Source organism: Acomys minous (assembly GCF_964271855.1).
Source record: "Acomys minous genome assembly, chromosome: 13".
Classification (NCBI taxonomy): Eukaryota; Metazoa; Chordata; class Mammalia; order Rodentia; family Muridae; genus Acomys; species Acomys minous.
This window is the reverse complement of record NC_140495.1, coordinates 41,911,803-41,930,701: the sequence shown is the minus strand read 5'-3', so window position 1 is coordinate 41,930,701 and position 18,899 is coordinate 41,911,803. Positions and strand designations below refer to the sequence as shown.

Here is an 18,899-nt window from a genome sequence, read left to right as displayed (position 1 = left end):
TATTTGTATATTGAACCACCTCTGCATGCCTGGGATGAAGCCTACTTGGTCATGATGGATGATATTTTTGATGTGCTCTTGGATTCTGTTTCCATCACTGCTCATAAGGGAAACTGGCCTGAAATTGTCCTTCTTTGCTGTGTGGCAAGGTGATTGTGGCCTCATAGATGGAGTTTGGTAATGTTCCTTCTGCTTCTATTTTGAGGGATAGTTTGAAGAGAATTAGTATTAGCCCTTCTTTGAAGTGCTGGTAGAATTCTGCTCTGAATCCATCTGGCCCTGGGCTTTTTGATGACTGCTTCTATTTCTTTAGGAGATATAGGACTATTTAATTTGTTTACCTGATCTTCAATTTTGGTAAGTAGTTCCTATCAAAAAATTATTCATTTCATTTAGATTTTCAAATTTTGTGGCATATAGGCTTTTGAAGTAAGATCTAATGATTCTCTGGATTTCCTTGGTGTCTGTCATTATGTATCCTTTTTCATTTCTAATTTTGTTGATTTGAATACTCTCCCTATACCTTTTAGTTAGTTTGGCTATGGGTTTGTCTATCTTGTTGATTTTCTCAAAGAACCAGCTTTTTGTTTCATTGATTTCTTTGAATTGTTTTCTTTGTTTATAATTTATTGATTTCAGCCCTGAGTTAGATGATTACTTGTTGTCTACTCTTTTTTGGTATGCTTGCTTCTTTTTTTCCTAGAGCTTTCAGGAGAGCTGTTAAGTTGCTAGTATGGGATCTCTCCAATTCTTTATGAAGGCGCTTAGTGCTGTGAACTTTCCTTTTGCACTGCTTTCATTGTGTCCCATAAGTTTGGGTGTGTTGTGCCTTACTTTTTGTTGAATTCTTAGAAATATTTAATTTCTCTTTTTATTTCATCCCTAACCCAGAGGTCATTGAGTAGAGAGTTGTTCAATTTCAATGAGTTTGTAGGCTTTCTGCTGTTTCTGTTGTTGAGTTCCAGCTTTAATCTGTGGTGATATGATATGATACAAAGGATTATCTCAATCTTTTTGTATCTGTTGAGGTTTGCTTTGTGACTGAGCATATGATCAGTTTTGGAGAAGGTTCCATGAGGTGCTGAGAAGAAGGTGTATTCTTTTGTGTTTGGGTGAAATGTTCTGTATGTTAGGTCCATTTGATTCATGATGTCTGTAGTTTCATTTTCTCCACTAACTTCTGTCTTGATGATTTGTCTGTTGGTGGCAATGGGTGGCGAAGTTTTCTGCTATTAATGTATGGGGTTTGATGTGTGATTTAAGCTTTAGAATTTTTTCCCCAAATGTGGGACATAGATGTTCAGGATTGAGACATCATCCTGGTATATTTTTCCTCTGATGAACATGAAGTGTTCTTCTGCAACATTGTTGATTAGTTTTGGTTGAAAATCTATTTTATTAGATACTAGAATAGCTACTCTAGTTTGGCTCTTGGGTCCATTTGCTTAGAATACCTTCTTTGAGCCCTTTACTCTGAGGTAATGTCTATCTTTATTGCTGAGGTGTGTTTCTTGTATGCAGCAGAATGATGGGTCCTGTTTTTTTTTTCATCCGTTCTGTTAGCCTGTGTCTTTTTATTGAGGAATTGAGGCCATTGATGTTAAGAGATATTAATGACTAGCAGTTGTTCCTGTTTTTTTGATGTTGGTGGTAGTAGAGTGTATGTATGTTTCCTTCCTTTTGGTTTTGTGAGATGTGGGGTTATTTATATCCTTTGTTTTCCTGGGTTAGTTAACCTTCATGGGTTAGAGTTTTCCTTCTTGAATCTTCTGTAGGGCTGGGTTTGTGACTAGGTACTGCTTAAACTTGGTTTTGTTGTAGAATATCTTTTTTTTCTCCATGTATGGTGATTGAAAATTTTGCTAGGTGTAGTAGTCTGAGTTGACATCTGTGGTATCTTAGTGTCTGCATGACATCCATCCAGGCTTTTCTAACTTTTATGAAAGCCAGTCTTTGTTGAGAAGTTAGGTGTAATTCTGATAAGTTTGCCTTTATATGTGACTTGGCCTTTTTTTTTTTTTATCTTGCAGCCTTTAATATTCTTTCTTTGTTTCGTACATTTGATTATTATATGGTGTGAAGATTTTCTGGTCCAATCAATTTGGAATTTTGTAGGCCTCTTGTATGTTAATGGGCATCTCTTTCTTTAGGTTGGGCAAGTTTTCTATGATTTTGTTGAAAATATTTTCTGGGCTTTGGAGCAGGAGTCTTCTCCTTCTTATATTCATATTATTCTTAGGTTTGGTCTTTTTACAGTGTCCCAGATTTCTTGGATGTTTTGTGTCTGAAAGATTTTAGTTTTTAACATTTTCTTTGACTGATGTATCAATCACTTCAACCATGTCTTCTATACTTGAGATTCTCTCTTCCATCTCTTGTGTTCTGTTGGTGTTGCTCGTGTCTACAGTTCCTGTTCTATTCTCTTCCCCAGGTTTTTCAACTCCAGGATTGCCTCAGATTGTGTGTGTGTGTGTGTGTGTGTGTGTGTGTGGTTTTTTTTTTTTTTTGCTTCTAATTCCTTTTTAAGGTCCTGAATAGCTTTATTCATTTCTTTCTCCTGTTTGATTGTATTTTACTATAATTCTTTATAGGATTTAATCAATTCCTTCATCTGTTTGAATGTACTTTCTTGTATTTCTTTGAGAGATTTATTTTCCTCCTTCAAGGCTTTTTATCATTTTCATCACCTCAGATTTAAAACCATTTTCTTTTGCCTCTGGGATATTAGTATCTCCAGGGCTTGCTGTGGTCGGGCCACTGGTTTCTGGTGGTGTCATATGGCTCTGGGTTTTGCTGCTTGTGTTGTTGCGGTGGTCTCTAGCCATCTGGTTGTCTTTGGTGTTAGCAGGCATGGAGGTCTCTCTGATAAGGTTGCTGTCTGTGTCCCTGGGGGTGGGGTAGGCAGGTCAGGAGCAGGCAAAGAGAACTCCAAGCTGAAGGCTGCTTGCTAGGGTTCCCCAGAGGCTTCCTCAGGATGGCAGACAATGGGTGTTGGAGTCTGCACCCAGCTCAGCTCTTCTGAGTTCACTGTCTGTGTCCAGTTGGGTCAGGCAAGAGAGGAGCAGATGGAGAGAACTCCAAGCAGAAAGCTGCTTGGGTGCCCCTCAGGCCTCCTCAATATGGTAGATAATGTGATTTGTGGCTAGTGTCCAACTCACCTCTGCTGGTTGCTGTTTGTGACCCAGATGGGTGGAGAGAGATCCAAGCCCAAAGCTGCTCGGATGCCCCACAGGCTTCCTTGGGATGGCAGCTAATGTGAGTGTGCCCAGCTCACCTCTGCTGGTTCACTCTCTGTGTCCTAGATGGGCCAGGCCAGTGGGGGGGGGGAGAGAGAGAGAGAGAGAGAGAGAGAGAGAGAGAGAGAGAGAGAGAGAGAGAGAGATCCAAGCCCAAAGCTGCTCGGTGCCCCACCTTGATCTCTCTTTTACTCTTCACTTCTCATAGGAAAGTTCTAGGAAGTGACTTTCTTTAGCTTATTAGTGTGTATTGCTTGTGAAAAATGATAGATTTAATTATGAAATCTGTCACGTACTTGCTCCCATTCACCTTCCCTTCTCTCGTTCCCTCCGTCCTGCTTGTCTCCTTTCTCTCAGCAGCCTCCTCTCTCGTGTTACATACTTAGCACCCCAGATTCCGCAGGAGAGGAAACGCATGGTGCTTTTCTCTACCCACTGCCTTGGTTTGCCTGCAAGGCCCTGAGTGAAAAAGCTCCAAGATCTAGTGGTAGTGGGGGGATAGCGGTGGGTACCTGGTGGTCAGGTCTGTGAGACTTTCAGTTCCGAGGAAATGATTCATGAATTATAATCTAAAAACCAGACTGAGTGGCGAAGAAGCTGGAATAAGCGGAGAGGAACATTTCTAAGAATACCGTGTTGTAGCAGGCACAGTTAGGGATTCATATTTATGAACACGTAGCTACAGAACAGTTTGGCATTACTGTGTTGAGATTGGTGCCGAATACCTTAAGGAGTAGATAGAGAAGCCATTCATCATATTCAGTATTCAAAATATTGATTGTGTGCCAAACTCTGAGATTATGCTGTAATGACTGTTTTGGAAATGATACCTGGGGCCATCCTGTTCTATCAGGAGGCACAGCGGGTCAAATGGGAGCTCTGAAGATGCTTTGAAACTAAACTCTCTTAAATCACCTAACGGTAGTAGTCGCTGAATGGCGTTGTTGTGAGGGCTAAACGTGGGAATATTTTTGCTGCTGCACCATCTAATGTGGGGGCCATTAGTTATGTATAGTTTTAAAATTATTAATTAATTAATTAATTAATTTAGAAAGGGCCTCACTGGGCAGCCCTGGGTGGCCTGGAGCTTGCTGTGTTTAGCCCATGTTTGAACCATGTTTAGCTTCAAATTCACAGAGATTTGCGTACTATTGCCTCCTGAGTATTGGGATTAAAGGCATGTGCCACCACGCCCAGCCTTACGTGTAGTTTTTTTTTTTTTTGTATATAATGAGGCTTTTATGACTTGAGATGAGCTATGACTATAAAGTACAAACTGGATTTTGAATATTGGTACCAGGAAGCATCAAACTCACAACTTTAAAAAATATGTTTGATGATAGTATTTTGAGCATTCTGGGCTAAATAAGACGTGCTACTGAATTTAATTTCACTCAGTTCTTTTTTGTTGTTAATACACTGCTTGCAGCATTGATCATAATACTTGACATATAGTAACATCTCACAAACAGTTAGCATTTCCCTCTGGCAGATATGGAGGCTCCCACCACCTTCCGAGCACACACATGGCCTCTTTGTTGTTGGCTTGAGTGGACATTCAACCTAGTTCCTTGAGGAAGGAGGAGAGAGTCTCCCCACAGTGCACCAAATCACAAGGGGATGCAGACTTTTTCTGAATAGGGTTAAGTGTGGGGTTTGCTGTAGAATTGTCTTTATTGCTGCCACCCAACACAACCTTATAGCCTTAAAGCGGCTGTAGATAAACCAACAAGCAACTTAAGGGTCTGCATACCTTTGACTAAAAGTAAAAAAATTGTTCTCCCCCACCCTATCTGTTTAAAAATGGAAAAGCATTCTTAGTTCATGAGCTGCAACAAACGCATGGGCCAGGTTGGGTCTGCGGGCTGTAGATGGCCCTGCCTGCCTTGCTAAGCACTCTGTACGCTTAGAACCCTGCCCGATTCCTGCTTTCCCGTGTGTATTGAACCTTAGCTTAAAATTATCTTACTTTGGTGGGTTTCTGTCTGACCTTATTTCACTGAGTCCTATGCTTGTAATGAAACTATGTATTAATGTCATATTTACTGAAATATTTCTAAGCAAGGAGAGGCAGGAGAGGGAAAAAAAAAAGAGTATGAAAGAGTCCAAAGGAGGGTTTGCAAGAAATTGTGAAATACTTGTATTTTCTGTATTGACTCAACTAGTTTTTTCCCCCCCTCCCCAAATGAGATTAAACCATTAAAGAGAAACACTGTATTTTAAAGCTCAGTCTCCCAGAGATTTGTGGTGGAAAATGGTCACTTTTTTGTAATTCATCTGGAGATGAAATCATTTTCTGTCACAATGGGAGAATATTTAATAAACTTGTAAAGAGGTAAAAATTTTAACAGTAGGGATAAACAAAGTTTATTTTTATCCATGATTGTATAGCAAAGAACGGCCAAAGATATTAAGCCTCAAATATTAAGTTGGGCACATACATAGTGGAAAATCTTTTTTTTTTTTTCCATAGAGTAATTCTGGACCTAGTTTTATTTCCAAATGTACACTAGTCTTTCCTGTCACTGATTCTCTAGAGCTACTTGGTGAGGACAGATGTCAGGTGAGGCAGCAGGGTATTACAGAGTGTGCTTTAGAAGCCGAGGAAAGGATCTTTCTTGTTTCTGCTGGTTACACAACTTAAAAATAGCCCTGACTCTATTTGTAAATCAAATGGCCGGTTTTTCTCCTGTGCCAAGTGTGAAGTCTGCAAACAAGGCTTCTTTTGAGCCGCTGCTTGATGAGGGGCGGGGGCAGCAGTCTGGAAGGCTCTGAGATGGCCTCGCTGTGGTCCCACGTGAAAGCGCTCAGTGAGAGTTGTCTGGAACAACGCGTCGGTCGTGAGACCTTTATGTAACAGAGAGCATCCGTAGTGTCCCCTCTTAAGAGACAGCCATATCCCATGTCGGAGTGGAACCTGACCAAAAGCAGATGGAAAAAAAAGGTTCCCAAAGGTTTGCAAATACTATCTGCTTAACTCTCTCACCCTAGCAACAGCTGCTCCTTTCCCTCATCCCCACTTGGTGACCCAAGTTATAGGAAAATCTTTTGACTTTCAAATAAGTCCTGTGCTAGGACTCAGTAAGCGCCTAGGAAACGCTAAGATGCATTTTTGAATTCACAGAGAAGACAGCAGCAGTAGCAATGTTAAGCATTTAAAGTTGGCTTTTTAATAAGGACTCATGAGATTAGTGCTGGTCCTTGCCTGTGTCTATCTCCACAGCGTCTGGGATGCTCTCAGTACCCAGCAGAAGCCAGAGGGGCTGAGACATCTCTGACCCCCTCCCCCACCCCCCTGCCTCTCACCGCTGGCTCTCTATGTTTTCCTGGTTCTGTGACTAATGCCGTCATACGTCTGTGGTGGGACCCAGGCATGCAACTCCTCCAGCTTTGCTCTCAAGTGGGAAACACTTCAAAGGTCGGAGACGATTAAAAGCTACACCCAAAGCAAAGCAAAGCAAAGCAAAGCAAAGCAAAAACAAAACAAGACAGAACAAAAAAAAAAAAAAAAGGAGCGCTACTGTGAAATGAGATTTCTAGCGAGCCTCTTGGGAGTTGCCAGCATGCCTGTTTGCCTTCCAGTTAAGAGGGCAAGTTTAAGAGATTCATTTATTGCCTGATGTTACTTGGCTAGAAATCAATGCCCACATTCCCGCCCCTCTTAAGTCTTTGTTAATCTGGTGATCGTGGGAGGTGCCTGTGTGTCAGACCAGGGTAGAAAGGAAGCACGTTGTTTCTGTGCCCCCCCTTACTCCACTCCCCCCCCCCTCCGGCTCCCCGCCAGGGAGTAGGGCTGACAAAATAGCCAATCCTGAAGATTGACCCTGAAGCTGGTTGGGTGGGTGGGTGGGGGCACAGCTCTCTGCAATTTCATAACTTGATTCTGGTGTGGGACGCTGTGGTGGCCGCTGTCTTGTAGCACCTACATCCACCTCAGGGCAAAGGCTCTTTTGTTTAAACTGTAGGGTGTGTCCCAGCCCTCTGATCCTGTTAGATAGAGACCCGACTTGCCCAGGGTTGCCCCCTCCTCGGAATGGCCTGCATAGGTACCAGGATCCACACATGCTTAGGAAAGCAAGGAATCCGAGATGACTGAGAGTTTTAAATCTCTATGATTAAAGAGTTAGGGACATTTACAAACAGACCAGCCAGATGAAACGCTGACGATAGCCAGCAATACAAGAGAGCTAAACTGTTAACTCTACCGAGACCAGCCAGAGCGCGCTCTAATGCTGGGATCCAAGAGGCAGACTGCCAGCTGAGAGTCCTGCGTGATCCAGGGCCCCAGATCTCATTTGTAAAACAAGGAGAGTAGAATTATGGGAACATTCACCTAGAACAACTCTGTCCACGAAGCTCCTACTTTTAACAGATGCTTCTGTGCTAAACTGAACTGAAACGTCAAGGCCCGCGGCGTCGCAGTTGTTAAGCAGTTGGTACAAGCTGCGACTCGTGGGCAGTTTACTTATGTCCGTCTGGTGAAGAGAGTTGGAGTGTAGGTCTGTGGAAATATATGTATTGTACTGATTCATAAAAAATGAAAAAAAAATTGTATTCTGTCTGATCTGTTGGCTGTTTTATTGCTTCTAAACAAAAATGTCAGAGTCCTACCCTCCAGGACACGGCTGTAGAACAGAAATATAACTTAATAGTGTAAATAATAGAACATTGTCCAGTGACTGCATTACATCAAAGTAAAAGGAAACATGTAACTTAATTTTGATAGTACTTCAGTTGAGCTAGGTGATTATTTGTAATTACAGATACTATGATTACACAAAATCCTTATAAAAACCATTGCTGGATGTTTCACTCTATATTTTGCTCTCAGTCTTAGGAACCAGGTGCATTTTTTACAGGTGTCACATGCCTCTGGTGCCTGCTGTTTGCGATAGCATAGCTTTAGGAGTTGGCTGGAGTTTTCCCTTTTTTTTTCATCCCTGTGTTTGAGATTTGTTTTTGTATTAGTTATTTTTGAGCTCAGACTGGCTGGCTTCAAACTTTTGATCCTCTTGCCTCAGCTTTCCTGAGTACCGGCCTTGCAATGTGCTCTACCACACTAGGCTGAGCTCTGCTAGCTTATCTAGTTTGTTGCAAAGATTTTCCAATGATCTATTTCTGGGAACGAGCTATTCCAAAGTTTAGTAGCTCAACATAAAGTGTTGACCAGTTCTCACTGGTGTCTCTCGGCTTGCATGCACAAGGCTCCCGATCGCTGCCTGCTCAGTTATTGCCGCCGCTCGTGTTACTGAATGCCAGATACCCAAGGTTTCAGCTGCTTTCTCCTTTCTTTCTTTCTTTTTCTTTTCTTTTTAAAAAAGATTTATTTATTACGCATGCAGTGCTCTGCCTGCATGTACACCTGCAGGCCAGAAGAGGGCACCAGATCCCATCCTTAGATGGTTGTGAGCCACCATGTCATTGCTGGGAACTGAACTCAGGACCTCTGGAAGAGCAGACTGTGCTCTGAACCTCTGAGCCACCTCTCCAGCCCTCATCTGCTCGTTCTGTCTGAAGCTTTTCTTTGTTCTCATTAAGTCATGTATTCAATTATATATGGCAGCTTGAACTCATCGAATTTTTGTTTTGTTTGGTAGGCCATGATCCATTATTTATTGAGCGTTTAAGTTGTTTGGTCATAACACCTTTTCTGTGGTATGTGCCTGTCCACATGAGCTCGTGTGTGTGTGTGAATGGAGTTATGTCCCTGCATGTGGGCTCTGGAGCTCAAGGTCACTTATCTTCTCAATCACTGAACACCTTATTTTTTGAAATAGGGTCTTGTACTTGAACCTTGGGCAAGATGATTTGGCTGGGTTGGCTGGCCTGTGGGTGGCAGGGCCTCCTTCTTCTGCCTTCTGAGCACCACTCTATTTAACTTTCATGTGAGTGCTAGGTATACGGACTCAGGCTGTCATGTGTGTAAGGCAAGCAATTTCCTGACTGAGCCACCTTCTCATTACCTAGCCCATAATATTTAAAATTGTAGGAACAATCTCCATTTATTTATTTATTTGGTTTTTTGAGACAGGGTTTCTCTGGGTAGCCGTGGCTATCCTGGAGTCACTTTGTAGGTCAGGCTGGCCTTGAACTCACAGCAATCCCCCTGCCTCTGCCTCCTGAGTGCTGGGACTAAAGGTGTGCGCCACCATGCCTGGCTTACAATCTCCATTTGTACCGAGGTATCTGATACAATGTATTGCTCATACACCAACTTCTACTCTACAGATGTTGGTCTCAATTTCATCTTTTTCCTTCTGTAATAGAAAGTTTAAGCATTTCAGGCTGGGGCTGGGCTGGAGAAATGGCTTTGTAGTTAAAACTGGACCAGTGGTAGTTCCTGCAAACCTGTCCCCCTGAGGTCACTGGAGGGAGTGGTGTTTGAAGTAGACGTATACACTGCTGGGAATACACAAGATTGTTTCATAATTGTTAAAGGTAGAAAATATGCCTATGCCATATGGTCTGTTGATGGCATGTTTCTTCCTAAACACTTGAGGAGCGCTGCTATAGAGGCAAGTTGGCATCCTGATGGACACCTCTCCAAGCCTTCCTGTACTCTGATGAATGTCAAACATTCCTTTGGACCCTGAACCATTCTGTATGTTTCAGGCAACAAACAGCCTCCCCTGGATGAGTTTGGAACAACGATGAACACTTTAATCTTATGGATGAAAATACTGAGGGGGAGAATCAGGCCCAAGGGCAGGGCAGGAAAAGAGCAAACTCATGAGAGAACTCCGTGTGATTTCAGAACCTGTTGTTAATTCCTGCCCTGTGCTGGGCCGTGGTCTTGTACCTCCCTGCTCTCACAAGGTAGACACACATGGCTTCCTGTTGAGAGTGACACCGTGGTTCCTTTAATAAACAGTTTGTCAGTGAAGGGACCAAGGGCCTATTATCAATTCTGAGGGGGCACTTTGGCAATTTTAACTCGGAACTATTTTTCCTTGAAATAAATGGGTCTGATGAGAAATTGACATGCGTTAAACTATGGGTCCTATTTTTAGAAACTGTACATGAAAACAGTCTGTACCACCCTGATCCTCATGAGTCACTTATGAGTCCTAGCTGCCTTCATCATGAGTGTGGGAGAACATGAGCTGTGAGCCTCACTGGGGGCGGAGCTCAGGGCAGAGCTCATGCTGGGTGGCGCTGGGTGGCGTGAAGGCCTGGGCTAAGCCCCTGTGTCACAATCGCTGAGTAAAACAGAACCCCCGCACACCTGCTCCCCAAGCTTCAATCCTCAGATTTGTCCTGCCCTCTGAAGCATCCTTTAAGCCCTGTAACCCTAACAGTGGCCTGAGCATCAGGGACAGTGAGAGGAATGGGGTGAGAGGCAGAGCTGCTTGGGATTTGATCAGTGGCTGATAATCTTTAAACCTTGATCTTTTCCATAAGCATAGGTTACAACTTCTTGGTTATTTTGGGCATTACTAAAGCTGTTTTAGTTTGGCCAAGTAAGTTTATGGTTCTATCCATATCTAAAAGTGTTAAGAGTTTTTTTTTTAAGTCTTGACAAATGTCTTCTTTTCTTTTCTTTCTTTCTTTTTTTTTTAAAGGTTTTTTCAAGACTCTTACCCTTCCAGCAGTAAGTATCTATTTAAATTATTTGCCCTAATTAACTAACTAACTAACTAACTAACCAACTAACTAACCAACTAACAACTAACTAAATGTCAATAATTGGTTTCAGATATAATTGCAAGCTGGGTGTGGTGGTGTACATCTTTAATCCTAGCACTCAGGAGGCAGATATCTGAGTTTGAGGCCAGGATGCACCACCACATCCAGTAGACTTTTAATTTTTTTTTTTTCTGAGACAGGGTCTCTCTGGGTTAGCCTTGGCTTTCCTGTACTCCTTTTGTAGCCCAGGCTGGCCTTGAACTCACAGCGATCTGCCTGCTTCTGCCTCCTGAGTGCTGGGATTAAAGGCGTGCGCCACCATGCCCGGCACTGACTTTTAATTTTTAAATGAACATTTTATAGTTACACATACTAGCTTTCACTATGATCTTTTCATACATGTATTTACTATAGTTTGATCATTCGCCCTTCCTGACCTTCTTTTGCTCCCCTCCTACCCCTGCTGATTCCTTCCTGTTCTCAACTAGTTTTCCTAAAATTTCTGAGTCTTCTTTTGATGACCCCATACAGACTCTATTTTTTCGGAGAGAGGCAGATCAGAGACTTTCTGGACATATTTAAAATTGCCACATGAAGCTGCTACTGGATTGGCACAGCATATGCTGGGTTTTGATGTGAGCTGGTGGTCTGCAGTGCCATCCCTGACTCTCTAAATTTAGTTTCTTGGTGAAATGGTTTTTACCAGGAGAATCCAGTTGAGGGTGGGTGTGGAGCTGGGGTGAGTGGTTATCTTGAGGTCAGATGATGTAGAACGTGTGAACTGCTCAGTATGGCTCTGCTCTGTTCCTACCAAGGTAGGAATTTCTGCTGTTATTAATAGTATTAAAAATGGCAGCGTCACCAGCAAGACATGCGACAAACAGGCTGCAGGAAGAGAAAGCATCACAGAACAGAGCTCGGGAGAGTACAGAACGGAAACAGATGTTGGCATTTTGTGGGCTGATTGCCTCAGGCAGAGAAAGCTTGGGAAAGCTTATTGGTGGTTTAGGTATCTAGCCTCAACAGCTGTGAGTGAGATCCAACGCGCACTTAGAAAAGGAGATGGCAAGGCGCTGTGACTGCTCCTGAGCGAGACAGCTGTGGGGCGTGTGTCCCTCACTCCCGAAACTCTCTGATCTAATTGAAGAACAGAGTACAGGATTGTGAAAGAGAGATAACAAATTATTCCACTCAGGTGCTATGAAGGATACGCTTCTCCTAGCACCACAGTTTTATTTGACAATACTACGTGTTTACTTTTGTTAATCCTAGTTTGTGACTAAAACATGCATTAAAGGTAAAATGGTGAGACTTTGATATGTCCGATCTTTCCCTACTCAGCTACCTCTCAACAGTGCAGACCACAATTACAAACTGCACATAACCGGAAGCACTCAGGATGGGATTTTATTCTCCAACAGCACACGCTTATTATTTGAGACCAAGAGGATATCTGTCCTCATTCAGACAGACAAGACACTCTACAAGCCAAAGCAGGAAGTGAAGTTTCGTGTGCTCACCCTCTTCTCAGATTTCAAGCCTTACACGGCCACCGAAGTGAACATTTTCATTAAGGTGAGTGGGCAGGCCAGCATGAAGGCGGGGCTTCAAGCCTTCCTCCTAAAGCTGTCTTGAGGGCTCTGCTCATGTTACTGTGATGGCCATTTCTTAGAGTTTTACCTCAGTTTATTTATGTGGTGGATTACATGGATGGATTTCTGTACGTTAAGCCATCCCTGCATGCCTGGAATGAAGCCTACCTGGTCATGGTGAATGATGCCTTTGATATGTTCTTGTAATTATTTCGCGAGTATTTTATTGAGTATTTTTGTGTCAATGTTCATAAGAGACATTGGTCTGAAATTCTCTTTTTTTGTTGGGTCTTTGTGGGGTTTAGATATCAATGTGACTGTGGCCTCATAGAATGAATTTGGTAATGTTTCATTCATTTCTATCCTTTGGAGTAGCTTGAAGAGTATCGGTATTAGCTCATCTTTGAAGGTCTGATAGAATTCTGCACTGAAGCCATCTGGCCCTGGGCTTTTTTTTGGTTGGGAGACTATCAATGATTGCTTCTATTTTCACAGGAGAACTAGGACTCCTAGAAACCTACAAGAAGAACATTGTGATGGGTGGATTGGGGCCCGGGGGGGGGTCTGCTCAAACTATTGCACTAACCAAGGACAATACAAGTAGTAAACATCGAACCCCTACTCTAATCTACCCAATGGACGGCACATTCTCCACAGTTATGTGGAGAGCGGGAACTGACTCTGACATGAACTCTGGTGCTCCATATTTGACCACCTCCTTTTGGTGGGGAGGCCTGGTGGCACTCAAAGAAAGAATAAGCAGGCTACCAAGATGAGACTTGAGAGCCTATGACCATAAAGTAGGGGAAGAGGTCCCCCTCGGTCATAGACCTAGGGGAGGGGAATAGGGTAAAAGTGGGAGGGAGGGAAGAACAGGAGGATACACGTGATGGGATAATAATTGATTTGTAATCTGAATAAATTAATTAAATTAAAAAAAAAAAGAACCAGAAAAAAAAAAAAAGAATTTTACCTCAGATAGGCTTCCCTTTTGGCATGGCGATCGAGGTGGTGGAACCTGGATTACAAACTCAGGCTATGGAGTCTGTCCGTCCATGTCTAGTGCTGGCTTCTTCACTGTGACCTAGCCATTCATGAGTTGAACTTTTGTATTCCAGGCACTGATGTAAGGCATGGAACAGGACAGATCAATCCCCTGTTCATGTTGAATTTAGCTCTCAGCGAGTAGCAAGAAGACAGATGGGGAATGTACGGACACACACACGAGGGAGTAGATTTTCACATATCTGCTTGTATGTGTGTGGCAACGCGTGGAAGGGAGGGCCAGAGAACCAGAGCCGGGGCAGAGAGGATGAGTTTATGGTTGGTGCTTTTTATAGAGTCGCCCGGGAAGGGCTGTGTGAGCAGGGACCTGAATAAAATACAAGAACGAACAAATAAAAACGGAGGGGTCACCACATACAAAGTGAAACACGCTGCTGGGAACAATAGTCCTGGAGCCCACTGAGCCTTGGAAGGGAAGGGCTGAGCATGAAGGGGTGAGGTTAAATGCACGTGCTGGGTTAAAGGACTGGGCACATTTGAGATCTTGTTGGACGTTACACGACCTGGATTTTACATTGACATATTTGGCTTTCGAGAAAGGATGCCGACCGAGATACTTGCTTCTGTTAGGTCTGATACTAAGGGACCCAACGGGCCCGCTAACATGTAGTGCTTGCTCCTGCCTCTGGGAGGACATTTGCCTTGAAGCTCAGTGCTTAGTAACAGTGAGCAGCACTGACCACAAAAGCCTTCTTTGATCCCGAGCTTGCAGGTTTAGGAGATGGGCTCAAGTCTAGCCACGCTCCTCAGTGCGGAGCCCAGGTGGCTGTGGATGTTGCCTTTGCTGTTCTCCAGGTGCAAAGAGTGAAGATGGATGGGTTGGCTGATGGGGGTGATGTGGGGGTGGTGGGAGGGTGGGGAGGTAGGGGGGTTGAGGGGGGGGAGGGAAGGACATCTAAGATGGCCTGCAAGCCAACTTGCCCAGAATGATTGGGACTAAGATGCTGATACTCAAAGGCATCATCTTTAGGGCCAGGTATTTATCATGGCAGCATATTGAGGGTACCCAGTGTTTTTGTGGGGGGTCATTGACTATCATCTCCCCATCTCTCCTGTCTCCCTAACTGACCTCAAGGAGGATGGGGGCTTCTGAGGCCCTTCAACAGTGGAGAAAGCATGCCCGATCTTGCCCCAAGTTCTCTCCTACAGGCAGTACAGCATTACAGCATGCAAGTAAGTGGCCTCGACACTGTGGTGGCCGCTGGCTTCTGCCATGGACATTCTTCTTTAAAATTTTGCTCTGGGTGCAGGCGAATAACCTTGTGTGAATGTTGCTATTTCTGACTTGGAAGATATATCCTGTCTGAGTGCAGCTGAATGTGTGTGGATACAGCTATTTATGGCTTGGAAGGTATATCCTGTGACTGTGGTCTGGCACCGTGGCCCCTCCAACCCCAAGAAGAATGACTTAAAGCGGAAGTATCAGTTTAGCCTCTTTTTTCTTGCAGGGCCATGACAACATCTAGGAGAAAACTAAACCCTCAGCTGTGTACCTCACCAACTGAGGTGTCGTGTCTCTTTTCCCTTAGGCAGCAATGAGAATACTGTAATTGTACTTCTTAAATCTCTGTCCATCTGATAGAAGAAACCCAGCATATCATTGTTTTTACTTCCTTAACCACCAGACAGCATATATTTATAGCTATTTGTACTTCTTCCCTGGCCCTTTCGCTCCACAGCTCTCCCATGCATCATGTTGTGGCAGGCGCAGCAGAGCCAACTCCTGCTTACAATGCCTGACCCAGGGGTTTGCCTAGGAGACAGTGACCTGTCTGTGCTTGACCTGCCTCCTGCAGTGAGAATTTTGGTTTCTTAGGAAACTCAGCCAAGTTAGGTGAATATGTTTTTGTTTCAGTCCCAGGTGTGGAATAGGGGGCTGCTTCTGATTGGCCACAGCAGCTGACTATGATTTATCTCATGCTCCAGGAGGAGTGTGATTGGCCAGCTGAGGATAGTTTACATTTGGACTTCTGGGGACTCTTCAAAGTGTGTACAAAGTGTACAAAGCTAGAGCCCCAAAGGTGCGCTGGTGGCTGTGCTCCCCCTGCTGCTGGTCCCTGTTGCTGCTGCTTTTACTATTGTGTTGGATTGCTGGATTGTTGAATTGCTAGTTGTTGGTATTTTTCCAGCCTTTTTTTTTTTTTTTGAGACAGAATATAGGAAGAAGAAGAGAAAATAGAAAATCCCATCTGAGAGCAAAGTGGGGGAAGAACCAGTGGTGGCAGCTGCAATAAACTGTTTAGTGATGTCCTGAAACAGAGTATCCATTCCTTCAAATGCTGCTGTCCCCTCTGTGGCATTAGAAACCAACTTTCCCATTCTGCCTAGGTGCATGTCTGGGCGCCACTTGTAACTAGGCTTTTTGGCTACTTTATTGGGTTCTTTTACCCTTCTTCATCCCGATCCTTTCTAATTACCCAATACTAGGAAAGAGAGAAAGAAGGACAGAGGAGAAAGGGGGCATAGATCACTTTAGACTACTACTTCCTGCTGTTCAGGGACATTGAGTTCCTTGGGGCCTAAGTCCAGTCTTTGTTGTTAGAATACCTACAATCCAACAATACAGCAATAGCAAAAAACAATATCAGGAACCAGCATCTGGGACTACCATCACCACCACCACCACCACCGCTACCACCATCACCACCACCTACCATGACCACCACCACCACCGCTACCACCATCACCACCACCCACCACAACCACCACTACCCCCCACCACCACCCACCACCCATCAGCAGCAGCAGCAGCAGCAGCAGCAGCAGCAGTAGCCACCAGTGCTCCTCTGGGGCTCTAACATTGTACATGCTTTGAAGAGTCCCCAGAATTCCAAATGTAAGCTATCCTCAACTGGAAAGATCATGGCCCTCCTGGAGCATGAGATAAATCATAGTCAGTTGCTGTGGCCAATTGGAAGTAGCCCCCTATTCCACACCTGGAACTGAAACAAAAACATAGTCACATAACGTAGCTGAGCTTTTAAAGAAACCGAAATTCTCACTACATTCTCTCTTTTTAGTCCAATAACTTTTTTTCTCTAACACCAATAAACTTTACACAATAAGAACAATTGTGAGACCTATCAGGTAAGGCTTATACCTACAATGTCTGTCTATTTGTATTTGGCAACCTTGAAGAAAGTACTCCACTATCTATTCTATCTTGGTGAGTCCAAAGTTCTGTACCAAAGTCGCTTTATCATAATTTGTATTTATCACCTTTAAAACATCTTACACCCTAAAACACTGTTTTAGACCCTTCATAACTTAAGCTTTTATGTCTTTGCAAACTTACACCTCTTTTATAAGTTTTCTTTTTGTAACTGATAACAAGGAAAAATGTAAGACTATAACTATCTAGTCTTCAACCCATCAGAGATCTGAGAAGGATAAATTTTATCTGAGTAAACAGGAAGTCCAGAGCAAGCAGCTTCCAAAGTTATAGAAATGACAGAGACTGATGACTACCCAGACAGTCCCCCAAGGCTCCTCTGTGTTGGTGCGACAATCAACCTTTGGTGAAACAGGCCCAGAATATCTGACACACTGTTCTGTGAAGCAGGAATTTTGAATGACTGACCTACTTTACCTTGGCAAAGGTAGGCAGTCTACTTCCCAGTGTCCTGCTTGTCCAGTTTGGACAGCATGCTGTCAGCTGTCCAGGTGAGGACAGTTCTTTGCCCAGTGGCTAGCTTTGCTATGTTTGAAGCAAACTCCATGTGGGGATTCTTCAGTGCTCATCCTTTTCCTTGAAGTAGGTTGGGGTGCTGTCAGAAGCTGACGTGGCTCTCTGTCAGAAAAGCCTATTATTTAAACATCTTCAATGTCATATTGTGCACCTGTCTCTCTCAGTATTTCCAAATGGACAAATGTTGCTTGTTTCTAGCTATTTTCTTTCTGCTTAACCTTGAAAACATATACGGGAGGCTAAATAAGGCTTATGTCTGTAATTGACTAAACTAGTACTTAAGGAGACTACAAGTTTGATTATTTATAGGCGACTGACTGCTAACTCGAATTTTTAAATTATCAGAAACAGTTTGCAACAGTAGCTTTCAAGGACTGGAACTTTACATTTTTAAATGAGTTTCTTTCTTTCTTTCTTTTTTTCGGTTTTTCGAGACAAGGTTTCTCTGTGTAGCCTTGCCTGTCCTGGACTCACTTTGTAGACCAGGCTGGCCTTGAACACACAGCGATCCACCTGCCTCTGCCTCCCGAGTGTTGGGATTAAAGGTGTGCGCCACCACTGCCCAGCTTTAAATGAGTTTCTTATGCATGATACCTTAAATAAGAGTTGACTCACATGTACAGTATATTGCAGCAATTATAACCTTAAGCAAATAAGCAAATATAACCTCAATATACAATGATCCATACCAATCTAAAATATTTGAGACTTGTCGCTTTCTTAGTCTGAAAGGACACACACACACACACACACACACAATACAATGATTCACCTTTCCTTCCTTCCTCATTTTTAGTAAACACAAAGTCATGAGTACACACATACATGCATACATATGTACATGCACACACACATACATGCACACACACATTCCTTTTATATTGGAATTTAGACTCCATGTATGAGAGAAAATGTGATATTTGTCTTTCTGAGTCTGGCTTATTCACGGAGGCAGAACTATATTGATTAGAGGTAAGCTAGAGTACCTAGCACAGTGGGCATTTAATCAATGAGAATTCTATCTTAACAGTGAGAGTAACTTTCTCCCCTTCCTTCCTTCCTTTCTTCCTTCCTCATTTTTAGTAAACATAAAGTCATCTTTTTTATGATGCTTCATGTGTATATTATGTATTTTATTAATAGTTACCTCCATCACTCTCCTTTTCCCTCTTCCCTCCCCTAAAGAAGCTTTCATGTTATATGCATGTGACATGAATCTGCATACAATGGCCAAAGTTGTTATTCATTTTTTTCCCTCTCATTTCTCTGTTCTTTAGATTTCTTTCTCCTCCCACATAGTACCATTTCTACTTTTCTTTCTCTTTCTCTCTTTTGTGCTCACGTGGACACACACACACACACACACACACACACACACACACGTACACACACACACCCTCTATATTGAAATGTAGATTCCGTGTATGAGAGAGAATGAGATATTTCTCTGTTGGTGGCCCTTTAGGCTGGTTCCATAGCTTGGCTTTTTGGTCTAGTACTCTATAAACATGAGGGACAAGTATGTTGACTTCAGTTCTGTCAAATGTGTGCTGAGGCGTGGCAGAGTCAGATCATGTGGTAATTCTAGCTTAGTTTCTTGAGGACCCTCTATTTTGATTTACCTATGTGTGCACTAGTTTGGATTTTAATGGGGGGTTCTTCAGGCCATTGATGGAGACTTTTGGCGTGCTT

General features: G+C 43.2%; 1 protein-coding gene across 3 annotated transcripts in view; it reads left to right on the top strand.

Annotated features, from left to right (window-relative positions):
• The window catches only part of CD109 (CD109 molecule), a 112,300-nt gene that overhangs the window by 14,950 nt on the left and 78,451 nt on the right, over positions 1–18,899 (top strand). For all 3 annotated transcript variants that reach the window (XM_084752387.1, XM_084752386.1, XM_084752385.1), the window contains exons 3-4: positions 10,799–10,827; positions 12,204–12,437. In XM_084752387.1, coding sequence (XP_084608513.1) covers positions 10,799–10,827; positions 12,204–12,437 — 263 coding nt within the window. The remainder of the gene's footprint in view (positions 1–10,798; positions 10,828–12,203; positions 12,438–18,899) is intronic.